Source organism: Anser cygnoides, chromosome 3 (assembly GCF_040182565.1).
Source record: "Anser cygnoides isolate HZ-2024a breed goose chromosome 3, Taihu_goose_T2T_genome, whole genome shotgun sequence".
Taxonomy (NCBI): Eukaryota; Metazoa; Chordata; class Aves; order Anseriformes; family Anatidae; genus Anser; species Anser cygnoides.
This window is the reverse complement of record NC_089875.1, coordinates 115,244,438-115,263,156: the sequence shown is the minus strand read 5'-3', so window position 1 is coordinate 115,263,156 and position 18,719 is coordinate 115,244,438. Positions and strand designations below refer to the sequence as shown.

Here is an 18,719-nt window from a genome sequence, read left to right as displayed (position 1 = left end):
CTTTTTTTTTTCTTTTCTTTTCTTTTCTTTTCTTTTCTTTTCTTTTCTTTTCTTTTCTTTTCTTTTCTTTTCTTTTCTTTTCTTTTCTTTTCTTTTCTTTTCTTTTCTTTTCTTTTCTTTTCTTTTCTTTTCTTTTCTTTTCTTTTCTTTTCTTTTCTTTTCTTTTCTTTTCTTTTCTTTTCTTTTCTTTTCTTTTCTTTTCTTTTCTTTTCTTTTCTTTTCTTTTTTCTTCTTTTTTTCTCTTTTTTTCTCTTTTTTTCTTCTCTTCTCTTCTCTTCTCTTCTCTTCTCTTCTCTTCTCTTCTCTTCTCTTCTCTTCTCTTCTCTTCTCTTCTCTTCTCTTCTCTTCTCTTCTCTTCTCTTCTCTTCTCTTCTCTTCTCTTCTCTTCTCTTCTCTTCTCTTCTCTTCTCTTCTCTTCTCTTCTCTTCTCTCTCTTCTCTTCTCTTCTCTTCTCTTCTCTTCTCTTCTCTTCTCTTCTCTTCTCTTCTCTTCTCTTCTCTTCTCTTCTCTTCTCTTCTCTTCTCTTCTCTTCTCTTCTCTTTTCTCTTCTCTTCTCTTTTTTATTTTTAAGAGGCAATCATGCTTGATTCTCATCATTTTTCCAATGCACCACCTATCTGTTGTCTTTTTAGTGCTTTTGACTTCAGCTACAAATTAATAAATTGGCATAAAGTAAGCTTGAGACTGAGAAACAAGGAAATCTCTGCTGCTTCTTTCAGGAAGGGAGAAGTTCACAGCAAACAGTACTGTAAAAACATGAAGTCACCAGGGTTGGTTTAAACCTCTCTCTTTTTTTCATTGTAAAAGGACACAGTCGTAGAGCCACAGATATGGGAGGAACAGATCCTGATGAAGATATGGCAGAAGGACACGAGGGACTCCCCTCCAGACGCTGGTGGAGAGAAGGCAGTGTATTTTACTTCTTGTTTTGTTACCATGGAGGCAGAAATTTTTCACAGACACAAGGAGCTTGGAAAACTCAAGCTGGCACTTAAGTGTGGATGACCTCCTTCAATCCGCAACCTTGCTTCATCCCAGGTGCTACCTGTGTCCTTCCCTTACCCTTTCCAGGACTTTGTAACCTCATGAAAACAGCCAGAAGCCCCCAAAGTTGGTCACTGCTGATCTGTAACATGGTAATAGTGCAAGGTGGTGGGGGACCCTGATTTTGCAAAAGCACGTTCTGGTTGGGTTTTTTGGTCAATGCTCTTGGGTGTGAGCAGAAGCTCCTGTGGGTAAGAGGATTGTAATGGGACACGGCCAGAACACTGGTTATTTCAAATACCTGCCTGAGGGAAGGAAGAAAGAGGAGAGGGAAATGGAAACTGAGGCTATGGAGTAGCAGCCTCCTTTCCCCTCCAACATTTAGATGTTGGAGCTATCAGATATGGCAATCTATGTAGGGCTGGAAAATCTTAAATGAGATTTGTACACGACAGCAAGCTCACTTGAGATTAAAAGGCAGAGTAAATGTAAAGGAAATAATAGATAAAAGGTATCTCTACACATGGCTAACATCATAGCATCATTCTCCTTTGCTGTTGCTGTAGGAAAACAGGCAAATATTTCTACTCTTCCAGTGATGAGTTGTTGCAGGAAGGGGTATGCACTCAGACAATCCTTGAGCCAGCGCTGTACTTCACATGGTGTTGATAATTTAACCTACTGGTGTGCTCCTCTCTTTCTAACAACAACATGCTGTCTGTGATGTGTTTTACGGCTCTCATATCTCCTGGTACATTACATGGTCAAGTATCATAGATCTGCTTTCCATTCCATGATTACTTACAGACCTTATGCTGCCTTCCAGTGAAGCACTCAGTCAGAGCCTGAAGTGGCACGAAAATGAATGGCAGCAGCACTTCATATGGAAACAGGTTATTAAAACCAAACCCAATGCTTTTGTCAGGAGGAAGAAATGCTAGCATGCCACCAGACCTGATACGGCTCCAACCAAAGGATCTCCCTGCAGGCATGGGCGGCTGGGCTGTGGAGAATGATGAGAATGATGCACATGATGAAGCATATTGGAGAAAGGAGATGAGTTAATAGGATCCAAATCTGCTTTTAATAGGAAGCATCTCTTCCTCTCCCGGAATACTATGCAGACAAGCTCAAGAATGGCATAGTAATGGATGAGATAGCGTCCCTCGGCAGTCAGGAGACTGCAGTCTGATCCATAACATAGCTCATGAGGCTGAAGTGCAGATATTGCAATTAGCATCGAGGTCTCCGATGTCAGCCCTTCTGGCACGGTGCTGTCACCACGAGGGGAAGCCAGTGCTCCCCGGGGAGCAAGGCAGAAGGACACAGTGGGACGAGGAATGATGATGGCCAGGAGTGCTCCAGGAACGGGCCTGATGAGTTTCGCTGTGGTGGGGAGCATGCAGCAGATGAGAAGAGGAAACCAAGCTACATCACCCCACATGAAGACAGAGATGCTAGCTGATTTCTCGTAACTACACAAGACTCATTGCTTTGAGACTTCTAGGTGAGAGCCAGCCCAATCCACAGCACAAATACTGAACTTAAGGCCTTGGGAAGAGGGACAGGACAAAGACATACATCTGATTTGTCTTGTGAAGCCCAAATTCATGGGAATGGTTGTGCATTTTAACCAAACTAAGCCAGAGGATGGTGAAGTAGAAATGCCCCGATGCTGCTAACACCGTTTTCCAGATATTTCTTGCATTCATAGCTCTATGATTCGCCCACTTGACATATTACATATTTGTTTGACATATTACTCCAATAGTAAATGGTATGGGGAGGAACTAGATACTCGGATTAGAAACCAGAAATGCTCGTAGATCTTTGACTTCTGTGTTCCCATAATTCTCAGTAGATTTTAGAAGTTAGTAGTGGTGATGAATAAACACTCACAATCCAGAAACACCAATCAAAACTTGTAATTCCATCAGTAGAGATGCTGACTGTTCAGGGTATCAAAAAAGGTATATTTTAGTGCCCTGACATGAAGGCACAATGTGAACTAAAATGCAGTGACAAGATAATTAGGCTTACCTACAATCACTGACTTCAGCATGTCTATGGCCATCTTGTTAAATAGGACAAAACTTAGGAAGCTGGGCATGAAATATATTTTTAGCAGAGCTATATAGGACGACCTGGTAAGAAATGGAAGGACAACCACTACAAGGATATAGCCTGGGCTCATTTACTGTTGTAGGACTTTGGCTCAACACCAGCATACTTCTTAAAGCTCCAAACATAAGAGGATGTGCAAGGTGGCTTACCAAAAACATGCGGTGCAAAAGCCCTGGGAGGCTCCACTATCCCAGTGATATCAAGTTGTGCTGCTGCAGGAACTTCTGCTGGCTCCACAGATGGGGAGGACAGAAGCAGGGCAAAGGATGGGGAACTGAGAAAGAGTATCTTCTCCAAATAGAGAGATGCGTAATCAAAACCTGTTTCTACCCCAAGGCTACCACAGCACTCGTGCAACGTGTTGGTGAGCCTAGTTTCATACCTACTGTCCACAGGTGTCCCAACATCTCATGTCAAGTGAAGGCTAAAGAACAAATGGAAACTGGGGGTGAACTCACTGCTTATTTGGAGGAGAAGGGCGGGCAGAAGAGAGCTGGGGCTGAACTATGTGGATGTGCTATCAGTCCCCACTTCATACCTGTTCAACATAGACAAGAATTCAATATCCAGCCTGCTTCACCTCCATTAAGATTATCCTAAAACTGACCCTTTCCCTCTCCATGGTTGACACCAGTGCTGCCGTGAGCTAGGCTGGCACACGATGCTTTGGAAGAGATGGATCTGTTGGGTTCAAACGTGTGCCATGCTGCATTCAACTCGCTGATGGCTGTAAAATACCAGTGACTTGAAACAGGTACTACTGGCCTAAAGATCTCCAGAGACTTCTTTTGATACCGACATCTACTGTTGCATATTTGAACATACTTGAGGTGTTTTTAAATAATCTGTTATTCCATTTGAAGTTGAACAGGCTTCACTGATCTCGGGAGTCATCTTAAACAACACAGCTCACTGTCAGATGTCTCAGGTTACTTAGTCCGGAGAGACACCTCAAGAATCCACAAATACACACAAAAAGGCTTTGAGGCTGTCAAAGGCACCCCAGAAATGATCGTATCAGAGTTCATCTCATCTCATCTGCATTTTGTAAAAAGTAGCCCAAGACTCCTACTCCCTCTTTGTTTTGAGTAAAGGCTGACTGAACTGCACATGCAGTGTCACTCAGCTCTTTGGGGATACCGTTTGGGGATACAAGTACAGGTGATACTACGGTCTTTGTAGAGCTGGAGAAATAAAAATATATTTCCAGTATTCCTACAGCCTTTTTAGAGAAGACCAAGCATCACATCAGTTCATTTTCCCAGACATTCTCCACTGGGGTGCAATTTTTCAGACTTTGTGTTCTTTTACTTCATTTGCAAATAAATTGGCATTATACATTTCTGAACAAAGGCGCACAGCAACTCTGCATTTCATCATATATTTTATGCCTTCAACTTAACTAATTAACTTTGTTTACACCAAGAAAACATAAACACTGTCTTTTAACTTCATTGGTGTCTTTTGTGTATTTTTGTTAGGAAATGGTAGTACACAGGCATTAGAACAATGGGTGACAAACCCACCTCTGGATGGTTTGCATGATTTTTCCAAAGCACGCATAGTGTTGATGCCTGCTAGACAGTATAATGAGCCCAGGGAATGATTTCTTAGCTCCTGTGGCACTTGTGCTATTCTGGTAAGGAAAAGGAGTACCTCTTTGCATAATGCATTCATTTTTGCAATACACCCTGAGTATAGGAAAACCTCATACCGTCAGTCAGTGGATTAAATGAACAGTGGCAGCTGCAGCCATGTGATGGAAAAATGCAGGAAATAGGTTTGTTTGCACTGCTGTATTACATAAACATGACTTTTGCTGGTTAACGCCCTCCCGCTGGGCACTTCATGCTGCATCATATGCATGTCATGTTAAGTTATGCTGGACACAAACAGCAGCAAGGGAGTTGGAAAGCAGCAGCGCTGTCCTCACGGGGCAGGCTACAGCCATGGCTGGACCATTGCCTCGTGATCTGTTTTACTAGGAAACTCCAAGAAGAGAGTCATAATAATTGTAATGAGCTACCATAAAAAAAAAAAGAGCAGCTTATTTTAGCTTTCTGAATGTGCTTAGGCCACATCTGGATACCTTATAACCATACTTGTGTAATTTATGGCTTGCTGCTCATACTTGATCTACCAGGCTGAACATCGAGATCATGTTTTTTAACACGAAGCATCTTGTGCCACAGTTTCAACACGACGAAGAGAATTAGGACTCAAAAGCAAGGCATCCTAAAACAGCTTCTCTGTGATGACTGCATGAGAGCTGTTTCTTTGGACACATGGTCCAGGTCAGCTGTCACCTGCAGGAACACCCTTGTGAGGCTGAATGCTGCATTTCCAAAAGCAGCCTCAACTTTCAAGGTTCAAGTTGGCACAGAAAGGAAATAAACTGCAATCTTCTGAGCACTACCATAACTTTGGAAGACTCTACTTCTGAAGTTGGCTTCCACCCTGGAAAATTTGGCCTCTTACCTTGCTCTTTTTCTAAAAAATAGAGCTTCCTGCTCCATCTTGTAAAAAGTTCAGAGAGCTTGAGGGCATCATATACTAATAAACACAGTTTTAATAATCTACATGTCTTGGACATCTCAGAATCTGAAACATGTATGCCTTTCAACACCACTGATAAATCCCAGTTAAGAATGGCCACCACTTCCTACCAGAGAGGAGCCATTTTAACAAAAACAGGAGTAATAATCCATTGACTGAGCAGTGTTGTTTTAAGCACGGAGCAACATATGATATTAGAATGAAGTTTCACTGCACTTCACGATTTTCTGGATCTAAAATTGCTAGTTGTCCATGCCTAATAACTGCTTTCCTTTCTCCTCTACTTTGAACTCATCACTTCTAGCTGATAACTAGCTGTATTAATGAGTGACAATTGCCTTCAGTAAAGAACCAGATAATTGCCTCTCTGGTATAAAATACATGCATTCCTGCCAATCTGCTATAAACATATCTCCCCCCCCCAAAAAAAAAACCAACTAATTTGCTTTGCGCAAAGGCATTAAAATACTTGTAGCACAGAGATTTCTGTCATAATACGAGTTTGCTCTGACAACACGAACCCCTTACCGATCATTGGAGATTCTATAAAACTCCACGAATTAGTCTGGGGGATGTAGGACTGTAAGACCCCAGCAGCTCGTCCGGCTTCATTCACCCCACCAAAGACGTAGATCTTCCCACCACAAACGGTAGCAGCGGCCGAATGCACAGCCTTGGGCAGAGGAGCGATGGTCTCCCACTGGTTGGTGATTGTATCGTACCTGCAATGAGAGCAATTGGAGTGAGCTGAGATGATGCAATGCCAGTTGAAGAGTAAAGGCAGGATAGACAGGCAGAGAAAGCAGGCTGGGATATAAGAGAAAGGCAGCTTGACAAGCTGAAGAAAAGCAGAGGTGGAAATGTATTTTCTAACATCATACAAATTCAACCACTTGGTAAATAGTGTAATTAACGCCTTTTCTGAGCTTTTAAAACATTGATAAAAGCCCAGAGAAAGCTAGTCCTATTTTCTGTATATGCCTCTCAAATCTGATTATAGTCCAAGCTAAAGAAACTCAGGACATCTTTGTTGAGATGTCTTCCACTAATTAATTTCTATTAACGACTATACAATGAGATTATTCTTGCAAATCAGTGCAGTGATATCCAATAGCAACCGCAGGCAGGCAGCTGTTAATATACTTCAGTTGCTCAGCTTGTGGAACATATCTCACCTGCACTATAATGCAACACAATAGCTCTTTTTACTCTAGTTAACTGACCAGCGATGCACATTCTGTGTCAGAGTGAGTTGCTTCCATTTATTTTCTATTGTGCAAACCATGTGCTTCATTGCAGGATGCTGCAAATGTTAATGCCAGAATAAGATTTCACCATTGCATCCATATTTGACAAGAACCAAACAGAAAAGAGTATGCATGAAAGTGCTAAATTAGTTTTAAGGTCATCAGTATCTGATTTAATTAAGCCATTGACCATAAGGGATGTGCAGTTAATAATCCATGGATGAAGATTCATTTTAGACAATGTCACAAGTACAGACGTCAATTTTTTTTAAAGATAATGTGGCAGGGATCCAAATAGCTGCTCTAAAATGAGTCTTGGAGACAGTGGAAAATAATGTGATTTTTAGGCTTCAATATTTCCATGTAATGGCACATTCAGTCAACGAGGACTTTCCTGTGAAGCAATTACTCAGAACTGTGTACTGCAAGAACAGAAGTCCTCTTCACCCATTCGGGGCTTTTGTTCTTAATATTAGTAATATGCAATATGCAAACATTAAATGAATCCACGGCCACAAATCCATCTGTAGAAAATGATTTAGCAACAGGGGAATTCTCCCTTTGTAACATGTCCCTCAAATACTCACTGCCCAAACTTGGGGAAAATATAAGGGACAAAAGAAATAAATGGTGGAAGCAGCACAAACTAATGTGCTTAATGAAAGTGCATTAATGAGTTTCCAAGTAATATAACCAAAAGTAATTAACACACTCATAAATGAAGAAAAGGAGGCAAACTTTAACTGAAAAATAAAAAGTGAGTAAAGTCCCTTATAATGAGAATGGAGAACTGCATTTTACAATGCTCTAAATTAGCAACTGAGAAATTAAATTCATCTACAACAAAGTGATCAAAGGGGAGAAATATAATGAGATTAAACAACACTGTGCTGGGAACATTCAGGAGGACACAACTATATTGTGCTGATTCTTAAAGTCTGGTACCAAACCCACCAAAACCAAGACTGGAGATGCATGTTTGACTACACAAACCTCTTCCAGGTAAGGCACCACATGCAGCATCTCTTGCATTTGCCCACAGCCCTCAAGGCAGCACTCACTGCCATCCTAGCAGATAGGCAAAAATGTCAGATAATGTACAGTTTCGTACACCATTTTTTGGTTGCACTTTGCTAACTTGCCTACTGCAGTAATTTTGGGTTTGGTAATTCACTTTTTGATGTGTATAATAAAACTGGTTAAGGAATTGGTTAATTGGCAAGAAATTGGAAAAAAAAAAGAAAAAAGAAAACAAAAAAAACAGCTGAAAAGAACTGATTTTCTTTATAGCTCCCCAGCTTCTGGGATATGAGTTGTATCTGTCACCCTATACTTAGCACCACTGTCAGTCCGAACTTCAGAAACGTTTCTGGCCAGTCTACAGGGTCTCAGAGGAGAAGGTGGGCAGCCGTGCTGCCTTCCCTGGCTCTGTCAGAAATACCTGGAAGACTGCTGCTTCCAAGACAGACACATTACTGCTAATGACTTTCTGACCCTCCTAATACATTTTCAAAGGAGGGGTTATAGCCTTCAAATTTGCTGGGAGTTGGGGGCAGTTGAGGACCACGTTTACAGGAATACTGGTGAAAGATTCAAATTGCAGAAACAAAAGTTCATTTTCTGGATGAATTTTATTGGGACCCCAGAGGCCTCCTAGACTCCATTTTTCACCCACATTCACTACTCTCCATTTATACTTCAAAATGACAAGAACTGATCTTTCTGTCTTCTGCTCTCCATCTGCAACCAGAGAAGCGACCGGTTTCACTTCACCTGCTGAAAGCCAAAGGCTGTAAATCTACAGGACACAGGTGCAAGTGGGACAGCTTAAAAATGCTCATCTTGAGTGTCCTTTGGTTTCAAAAGCCAGTGAACCATAAAGCAGGTGGCAGCCAGTCCTTGTCCACCCAACACCACCACCCAACTTGGGTTTTATATGGGCTGCTTCTTTTTTTTTTTCACTTACTTAAGAGGATTGCTTACTTCTGTGGTTAAAAAAGAGAAAGAGGTGCCTTCAAGTTCCTCCATCCACTGGGAATTTATTCCCCTGGTTCATTACCTCCTTGCGAAATGGTAGGCCTGATTTCTAGTCTCTGTTTTGCTTCAGCTCCCACTCATCTGACAGTAAGTCTTTTTTTCTGTTAGATTATAAAAATGTCTACTGTCAAAACTCTCTCTTTCACGTATGGACTTGCAGAAAATAATAAAGTCACCTCTTCACCTTCTATAGGATAAACTAAGTAGTTTAAGCTCCTTAAGTTTCCCCCTACAAAGCAGGTTTCCATCATTTTGGTCTAGCTCAAGTCAGCTCTTAATGTGTTCACAGAGGGATTTGCACCAGATTAACTAAATTGGTTTAAAAATTAATAAACTTGAATCTTTATAACCTTTTTAAAGACGGGAAATAACAACACCTGCTTTGCCTGTCTGCCCTCTGGCCTCTCCTTTCGCCACATCATCTCCAGTGATGCCATCTCTCCATCACCTCTGGTGCTAGTGAGGCTCTTCGTCTGCCTTTAACACCATCCCTACTCAGGGGCCAGCAGGGAGGGAACTGATTTAAAAAATAATCACTTTGATCTCTTTCCATTAGTCAAGTTTTGCATTTGATTCTCCTGTTTGAAGCCATAGATGGAGACTTAATGGGAGCTGGCTTTGAGCCATGCAAAGCTTTTTCTTCCTTCTCCTCGGCTGATCCCTTCAGCCCCAGCGTGCCCATGCCTCTCCTTGGCTGTAGGCCTAGTAGGCCCATCCAGTACGCTGAACGTGAAACTTCAAGGACATCTCCTTTCACGTGACAGACTCCTGGTTTGGCAGTCCACTCGGTGTTACATGGATGCCCTTGCAAGCCTTCCTCTGCCCCGCGTGCAGTCCAGCATCCCACGGTCCGTGGCCCTGCCATGCTCTGGACACCAGGCTTTCGACGCGTGCAGGACGTGTGTGTCCCAACCTGTCACATCTCCTGCACCGAGCTGTGTCGTCTCACCTGACCCTTGTGCAGGCACTACGCTCTGGTTTATGTTTTATTTATATACCCCTGATAAGGCAAATGATCTGAACCCAGCAGAAACTACAGCCCAGGCGTGAAGAAAACACACTCAGAAATAACCTTGCTACTTTTCAAAACTCTCCACTGACAGGATTTCAGCTGTGGGCCTGATCCTCCTCTTGCTTCACTTGTTTAGTTTAGCACCTCCTTTCTCGCTTTTTCCCTACAACCCTGATATTAACAGCAGAAAACCCCGTCACTTCAAGTTGTGCCATTTGCTTCTCTGCCTTGTTGACTTTTGATCCCTCCAGTACCTGAAAATAGCTTCCCCCCCCCCCCACCCCTTAATTTCTCTCCTTCTAGATTGAACAGCCGTATAAATATCTTCATTTATTCGCATTATAAAATCCTTGCAACACGGTCAGTAGCTTACAGACATGCACTCTCCAGTTTCTTATACATTATTTAATTCTGTTTGTAGGAAAGCTGCTATTTAAAATAAAGCTGTACAGTGTCATATTGATCTGCTCTTCAGATGATTCACGTGTTGTTTAAAATCATATTAATGGATTACTATTTTTTGCCTTTTTTATTTTCTTCTGACTGTTCTGAGGAGCTTAAGAAACTATTCTTGGACAAGGCGATATATTTAATTTTCTTAACACATCAATAAAACAGTAGGTTCTGAAGCAGTTTATAAAGCTTCTAAGGCTTATTTTTACATTGAATTTTTTAGACTCTCTTCCAAGTACACACTGCCAGCTGAAGTAATCTCCCAGTTTTAGACAACCCTATTGTAAAAGTGCTGTCAGGTCAAGGGGATTCATCTTCTTCTGTCCTTCAAACAGATAATAACCACAAAGCACCCACATTTCCACACTTTTAGTCACATATATTGTCTTGTCAGCATATGCAGTCTTCTCAGCTCTCAAATTGCATATATTACAAGGCCCATCCATTATCTAAAAACCTAGTTCGTGGATCCACTTCATTTCTCCGCCTCCCAACTCAACTCATATCTCAGAAGAAGACAGAAAGTGTAATACTCTCTCGCCTAATACCTAATGACTCGCTCCCTGTCACACAGGAACTTGCCAGAGGGGCTTGATTGAGAACTGCAGTCATGCTGTTATTTTCCTAAACAGCCATTCCAAAAACATAACTCTCCCTGAATGTATACCCATGTATATTCACAAGAACAGACTTATAACTCAGCCAGTCTGGCACATGCATATTGTTTTAAGATGAGTAATAAATGACTCCCACCTGTCTGTTTGTGGTAGTCCTGTAATATTATCCGTCAAAATAGAACTTTACTGTCTCTTTGCAGACAAATGGCAAATAAAGGGTAAAAAAAATCTCAACCCTATTGAAGTTGATGGGAAAACACCCACTGATTTAAGTGGCACCAGAATTTCTTGTTGAGGCTGCACCCTTCAGCATCAATGACACAACTGAAAGCACGGACAGAAGCGCTCAGGAGCTGATGCCATAAATCATTACGAGCCTGATGGTCCCTACTTGCTTTAATGCTTTCTAATGGTGCAGCAGATATATTAGGTGCAACCAGGTAATAGCATGTATAGCTAATATGGTCTGACAACTGTTTCAAAAAAATAAAACAAAAACATCTTTGTAAAATTTTAACCATTTAGGATGAAATGTTTCAAAAATGCCCAGAAAAACACAGGTGGAGAACAAGAAGAAAACTGGTGGTAAATATTATTTTTGCCATTTTTGGAGACCAGCTGTAGCAAGACGCCTGGCAGACTCCATGCTCTGGGACTGCTAACTGGTGAAGTCAGGGTAGGTCACTGTGGACAGGAGATGTGCCGTCTAAAATGCCAGTGAAAACACATTGAAATCTGGTCAAAGCTGGGCACAGTCACACTTGGGTTAATGGAGTAAGCAGAAAGCAAAATGTTGGTAAAGATAAGATGTATGTGGATGAGGGGAGGTGGTGGATGGCCTGGAGATGGGAGGGTGTTCAGTGTGTTGCTCTTCACACTGGTGGCACAGTCCTGGACTGTATCATGCACTAGGCCTGGATAAGTCCCCATAGCTCCATCTGGGTGAATAACATGACTGTAACCTCAGATGAGTCCTTTGGGATGAAAAACAACCAAAAACTCAAGACAGCGTAGTCCTGAAATTCAACACTGAGGGTCAAAATGTCCGCCTGGGGGGTAAATGTAATTTTGGGTATCACTTAACTTGAAGCATGTGGTCATGTCACCTTATTATTATTTTAATACAATGCTTTTGTAAGACCTGCTGGAATGACAGAGAGGTTCCCCCTTCAGCAAGACGGTATCTCAGTGTCCCATCCAAAACCCTAGCACAGTATTCGCAGAGAAATGTGCAGCCCCAACAGAAATATGGTGGGAAAAAGCCATCTCCTTGTAGCTCTCTATGGGGAGAAGAAAGAGAAGACAGAGGCAAAAGGTGTGTATTAACTGTGCATATGACAGCAGACAACTGAGCAATGACAGTGATGTTATTATGTATGCTAATGGTTGCAACCCAAATTCAGGTGGCCTCACTGCTTGCAAAAGTAGGAACAGTGATTCCCACTATTCAAATTACTAAGCACTCAAAGAAATTACCTGCCTGGTCCAAATGGGAAGTGCTTTTGTCTGAAAAGGTGTGAGCTTGCTCAGTACAGCTACGAAGGTCATCTTTTTCTCACCTGTGTTTCTAACAGCGGACCCCTGAAACATCCTTTCCAAAACACATGGCTTAGCAATGGCATGTTTTGCTTCCGTAATTCCCCGCTGTCATTTTAATACAAAGAACAAAAAAGAAAACATCCAAAAAGCTCTTGGCATAACCCAAAAGAGGCCATGTTGCACTTTTTCCCTGGCTGTGTCTCGCAAGTCACTTTATAGACAATAGCAGATTAATTATAACCATGGGTTTAACAAATCCCCATGACAAGGCATCCTTATTGTGGTAGAGGCAGCATGCACTGAAATGATAGGGAGGAAATCTACTACTTCCCTATGTAAAAGTCTCTTGGTGGGCTTGCTACAAATGAAAGCTAGCAGAGCTGCTCTCACTGAGCCACGCTGGGCACACCAAGTGTGAATTTGCAGACTGCAATGTCATTTGTAGCAAGGGTTTGGGCGATGGCAATGACAGGGAACGAGAGGGGTTAATGTTGTTTGATTCAGCTGGCCGACATTTTGGACGCATTGCTAAAGGGAGGCCATGATAATCAGAGCAGAGAAAGAAATGAGACTGGGAAAAATTAAAGCAGATACTTTAATCAAGGACATTTATCGAGACACCTCTCTGTGGTAGCATTAGTTAGATGTTCCTCTGGATCGAGAGATGGAGCGGAAGGCTGTGTCTCTTTCCTGAGCTTGCACCTTCCCACATTCACAAAAACACTTCTCCTAGCTAAAAATGTCCTGACTTAAATTTTAGTACAAATGCATTCAGAAATCAGAAAAAAAAAAAAAAAAGATCTGCATAAAACAGTGAGATTTTCTTCAAAGCAAGTCCCAGGGGCAGTGCCCACCTTAAGCTCAGAGTAAGGAGCGAAGCAATGCTCATGTGTAGCATTCGCTATTATTTATTATTCATTCTTTGCTGCCTGCATTTCCCCGACTTGCTGAGAGCATCACCAAAGTCAGTTCTTCAGCCCATGCCCGGGCTGGGAGGGGAGGCCACCTGCAGACCCCGTCCCACAGCATATGTCCTTTCCAGTGGCTATTTTGTCAAATCCTTCTCTCCCAGGCAAAATAATGCCAAATTTGTGAAGACAGAGGAACACGAAACTAGGGCCATATGTGAATAGTGATCGCTCAGCACCAGACAGATCTTCCTGGCCATGCATAAAACAGGTACCATCTGCTCTGTGTCCACCCGCATCATCCTCTACACTTTAAAGACCTAATGTGATGTCTTACTGATGCTTCCTCCCTGCTACCGCCTTTACTAATTCCCCAGACTGATCTGTCCCATGCACTGAACTAGGCAGAAACCCTTCAGGAAAAAAAAAAAAAAAGGTAATCATATGACTGTACCAAAAAATAGAGATACAGAAGGAAACTTTTTGAAACATGAAAAAGCTTCTTTCAACATAGGTTGTGGTATTTAGTATTTGTGATACCTACTTAAATGAAAAAAAATATCCCCTGCATTAATGGAACATAAATGTTGCAAGCCCCAAATCCAGAAATAATAGATAGAAAACATCTCTAATCCTACTGTTTTGAAAAATGCATTATTTTTTTTTTTGCATATCTTGCTTAATGACATATCCCTTTTTGGATTGTCTGCTAAGGCAACTTTTATTGGGAACTGCCTGCTTCAAAATATTGCTGAAGTAGTCAAATTCAGCACTTAAAACTGACAAAAAGAAAGAAAACTTGTATTTTTGGCTGCCAGATTCACTAACGGAAAGTATTTCACAGAAATGTCTCATCAATCTATTGTCACAATACATTTTTAAGTGTTTGGGTAAGGCTAAGGATGTACTGATCTTTTTGGAACGGAATACTCTTATACTGCATTTCAGTATTCATTAATTTCTGTTTTTTCATGAGAATACTGATACGCACAGAAAATACTATCTTTTATTGAATATTATTGTTGACATGAAATTAGTCAGCTTTGGAATTTTACTTTGTTAAATCTTTATTTTTTGTTTCTGTTCCTTCATTTTTTTAAAGTTTCATGTGAGAACAGGAAATTTTTTCTATGTGGATCGTCTTGAAAAGGAAAGTTTCCATTCTCTTCCATTTCTATTTAGTCCCTCTCAGCCAGGAATTCAAAACTGTTTCCATTTACTGGTAGTTTTATTCTGAGCTTGGCAAGTCCCAGCTCCAGGCCAAGAGCACCAAAGGAAGGACCTTCCTTCCAGCCAGGCCAGGGCTGGGGTTCTTCACCAGAAGGGTGCACGTGAGAAATCTACTTTGCTGTTGCTCTTTTTAGTTAAAAATATATATATATATATATTTTGTAGTCTGTAAAGACTTCCATCAGTACTAAATTCAAAGGATGTTTATTAGTTCATTGTGTAATTTGTGTTAAATGTCCAAAGAAGCTTAATTCCTCCCTTTCCTCCCCTGAGCAAACCAACAAACTGGCAGCTTTCGTCTTTGGTTTTGAAACAATGGTTTCCACTGAAGCTTTAAAAGAAATCTAATCTTGCATATTTTCCTTCTTTCTTAACTGTTACAAAAGCTTATTTTAACACATACGGCACATTTGACGTGTCCTTTAAAAGGAAAAGCATCCTTTAACACAGCATGAAGTCAAAGCACCAGCAAACCACATTTTTTTAAATATTTTTTTTTTACCTTTCCACATGGTCAACGTTGCCTGCCACACCGACCCCTCCAATGGTATATATTTTCCCATCGTACACCAGACTGTTATGTCGACACCTGGGGACTGTCATTCGGGACACGAGGTTCCAGTTATCGAGCAAGGACATGTAACACCAGACATCGGCGAGCGTGACACCCGACTCCATGCCGCCTGGCACCAACATGCGGGCGAGGGAAAGAAAAGGGGAGAATTACGTGAGCTCCTGGAACGGCAGCAGCTCTGCACACAGCAATCAAAGCCAGTTACAAAGTAAAAACTCTTCAAATGACATTTGACTAATTAAAATAAATCACCCTCAATTCTGAGCATCTGTTCCGATGATGCATATCTGTGTCATTTATTCATGCGTCCCAAAGGCTGTTTTTTTTTTTTTTATTAGATGACATGAAGAAATCAAGATGTCAGACTATGAGGGACGTGTACGTAAGGGGATAGACCCTTTCCAATGTTCATAAATAACTTCCAGTCTATTACATTACTGCAACACTTGCAAGAAGGTGTCATGAGGCAGAGCCTATCTTGGCTTGCGAGACACAGTCCAGTCTGAAATCTAAATGCTTAATACAGTGATGGATGGAAGCAGCACATACACGGGCAAAACAAAGCCAGTGCTTGCATTGTAGGCTTGATGCCTAATTTTCAGGGACAAATTCCTTATTTATTTTCATTTGCTGATGAAAGGAAGAACCAGATGTACTGCTCCTGTAAAACAGTTTCAGATGCTCAAGTGAAATCACAGAATCATAGAATGGTTTGGGTTGGAAGGGGCCTTAAACATCGTCTGTTTCAACTCCCTGCCATGGGCAGGGACATCCCCACCACATCAGGTTGCCCAGGGCCTTGTCCAAACCTGGCCTTGAATACCTCCAGGGATGGGGCAGCCACAGCTTCTCTGGGCAACCTATTTCAGTGTCTCACCGTCCTCAGAGTAAAGAATTTCTTCCTCATGTCTAATCTAAACCTACCCTCTTTTAGTTTAAAGCCATTACTCCTTGTCCTATCCCTACACCCCCTGACAAAGAGTCCCTCCCCAGCTTTCCTGTAGGCCCCATTTAGGCACTGGCAGGCCGCTGGAAGGTCTCCCTGGAGCCTTCTCTTCTCCAGGCTGAACAACCCCAACTCCCTCAGCCTGGCTTCACAGGAGAGGTGCTCCAGCCTCCGATCGTCCTTGTGGCCATCCTCTGGACTTGCTCCAACATGTCCACGTCCTTTTTATGTTGTGGACTCCAGAGCTGAGCTCCCGGTGGGGTCTCATGAGAGCGGAGCAGAGGGGGAGAATCACCTCCCTTGATCTGTTGGCCACACTTCTTTGGATGCAGCCCAGGGTACAGTTGGCTTTCTGAATACTTATATTGGTTTTCTGAAATATTTATTTTGGTCAGTTTTAAACTTCTGACTGAAGCTTCCAGTGTAGCTACTTAGTGGGTGCCTCGTTATCCCCACTTTGAAGCACAAAGAGGTTAAATGATTTATCTGAGACCACACTAGGAGTCTGCGATGGAGCCAGGAAAAGAAATGAGACTCTCAGTTCTGTAGTTTAATGACAAACCCAGGCTTTCGCCTTCCTTTTTCGCTCTCCAAAACTATGCTATGCAGCGTGGAGTCCAGTACTTTGAGCTTGTGGGGAGTTCATTCCCACTTTTGTTGGTTCCCCTTCCCTTTTTCCTGTTTCTTGTATGTTTTAGCAAACAAAATACCACTGACACTCTGCTAAGTTTCCAGCCATGCAGGGCTTCCAGCTTTCCTATTTTATCCATCAAATACCATCAGCTCATTCATCCAGATTCAAGGAAAAGAGCTGAAAGAAGTTTTGAGTTTAGGATTCAGTGGCTTTTGCCAGCAGGTAAGGCACAGTCTAAAATATCTCTACATATTGTAAAGTGCCTCAGCTAAGAATAACTACAAGTCAACCTCTCACTAAAAGCTCCATAGAAGGCTTTCGCTCCAGCTCCAAAAAGAGCATGGGTAAAAAACGTCAAAAAAGTATTTCCAATCAATCCTTGGGGCCTCTATGCAGTATTAATGGAATTTAACACCACAGGCACCAATTTTCTGTGGAAAATGCAGCGAGGGGACTCCATACAGGAAAAGACAACAGCTGTAACCCCTTATTGGTACTGCCTGGTGCATCTGTGCTCCCAGCTCCATCCTCAGCTCACACACATCCGCACCTCCCTGCCCAGGCTCCTCTCTTCATCAAAAAACCTCCACTCTGCTGCCATCAGCTCAAGCCACCGTCTGGTGGGAATTCCTTTTCGCCCTGCAGCCAAGCAGAGGTACCACAAGACTGCGAATAACCGGAGTCTGTGATGCTACAGGCGCAGAGCAGACAGCTACTTTGGGAGTTAAAGCCTTTTAGGGAGCGTGGTCTCAGTTTCATTGAAACTAAGAAGATTATAGGGCTAGTGACTACTGTCAAAAGAGAGGTTTCAAAAACAAGTACACAAAGTGAATGCTCCTGTAAGCAAATACTGTAAGTGTAGGTCACATATTCAGTAGTTCAGCCTGTCTGTCTCAAATTCCATAACCCACCATTTAGACTCAACTACAGCCAATATTTTAAATTGTGTTACTATGGCACTGAAACCTCTTTGCATGCTTGATGGTTGTCAGACCTCTTTTCTTCACGTTGCAAACGCAAAATATTGCTGTTGACTGCTTTGAGGGAATGCTAACGTGGCAGAGAAATGGAGAATAATAAAAGCAGGGAAATCCCTCTTCCCTTGCCCAACCTCCCTCCCACTTGTCTGTTATTTATTTATTTATTTATTTATTTATTTATTTATTCTCCCCAGAAGCAGCACATCCTTCTTTGTTTGCACTGCCTACACTGTACGGAGGAAACTTTTGTCCCAGCCCCGTGTATTTGCTGCTCACCTGAGAGATAAATGTTGTCTCCAGCGCTGACCACGCTGAAAAACTCTCGATCGTAGAAGGGGAGGCTGGCCAAGGGGTACCATTTGTTGTTTTGAGGATTTAAGCACGTGACTGCTGTTAAAGCACGTTGATTCATGCCAATCATCTGACGACCCCCAACTAAGACTATCACCTCAGCTACACCTAGGATTCAACAAGCAAAACAGTATTTTAAAAAAGCGACATCTCTCAAACAGGCAGGAGCCTATCAAAAAGTACTCGGCAATCAGTGTAGTTTTAACTTGTTGTATAGATATTGTATAAACTGTCTTAGGCTGTGCAGTTAAACCTGGAAGGGTGAGGAAAAAGGAAGTACATGTGAGGAGAACGGTGGGTGAGGAGCAACATGCAAGCATCCTGAGGATAACTGGGGACATAGCATGTCATCTGGACAAAATTCAAGGGGGAAAGAAACCAAAAAAATATTCCCTGTAAAGATGTCTGTTGACTTCCCCAGTCTTTGGGTGAGACACGCATGTATCAAATCTTTGTTCCACTAAAGAAAATGGGAATTTTGTCGTGGCTTGTGACATCACTGGAGCCTGGCCTTTATCCACGTAAAG

General features: G+C 42.1%; 1 protein-coding gene across 6 annotated transcripts in view; it reads right to left on the bottom strand.

Annotated features, from left to right (window-relative positions):
• Window positions 1-18,719, bottom strand: part of KLHL29 (kelch like family member 29) — a 391,351-nt gene that overhangs the window by 15,470 nt on the left and 357,162 nt on the right. For all 6 annotated transcript variants that reach the window (XM_066995012.1, XM_066995013.1, XM_066995011.1 and 3 more), the window contains 3 exons: window positions 18,118-18,300; window positions 15,210-15,390; window positions 6,193-6,386 (listed from right to left, as the gene is read on the bottom strand). In XM_066995012.1, the coding sequence (XP_066851113.1) occupies window positions 6,193-6,386; window positions 15,210-15,390; window positions 18,118-18,300 (558 nt within the window). The remainder of the gene's footprint in view (window positions 1-6,192; window positions 6,387-15,209; window positions 15,391-18,117; window positions 18,301-18,719) is intronic.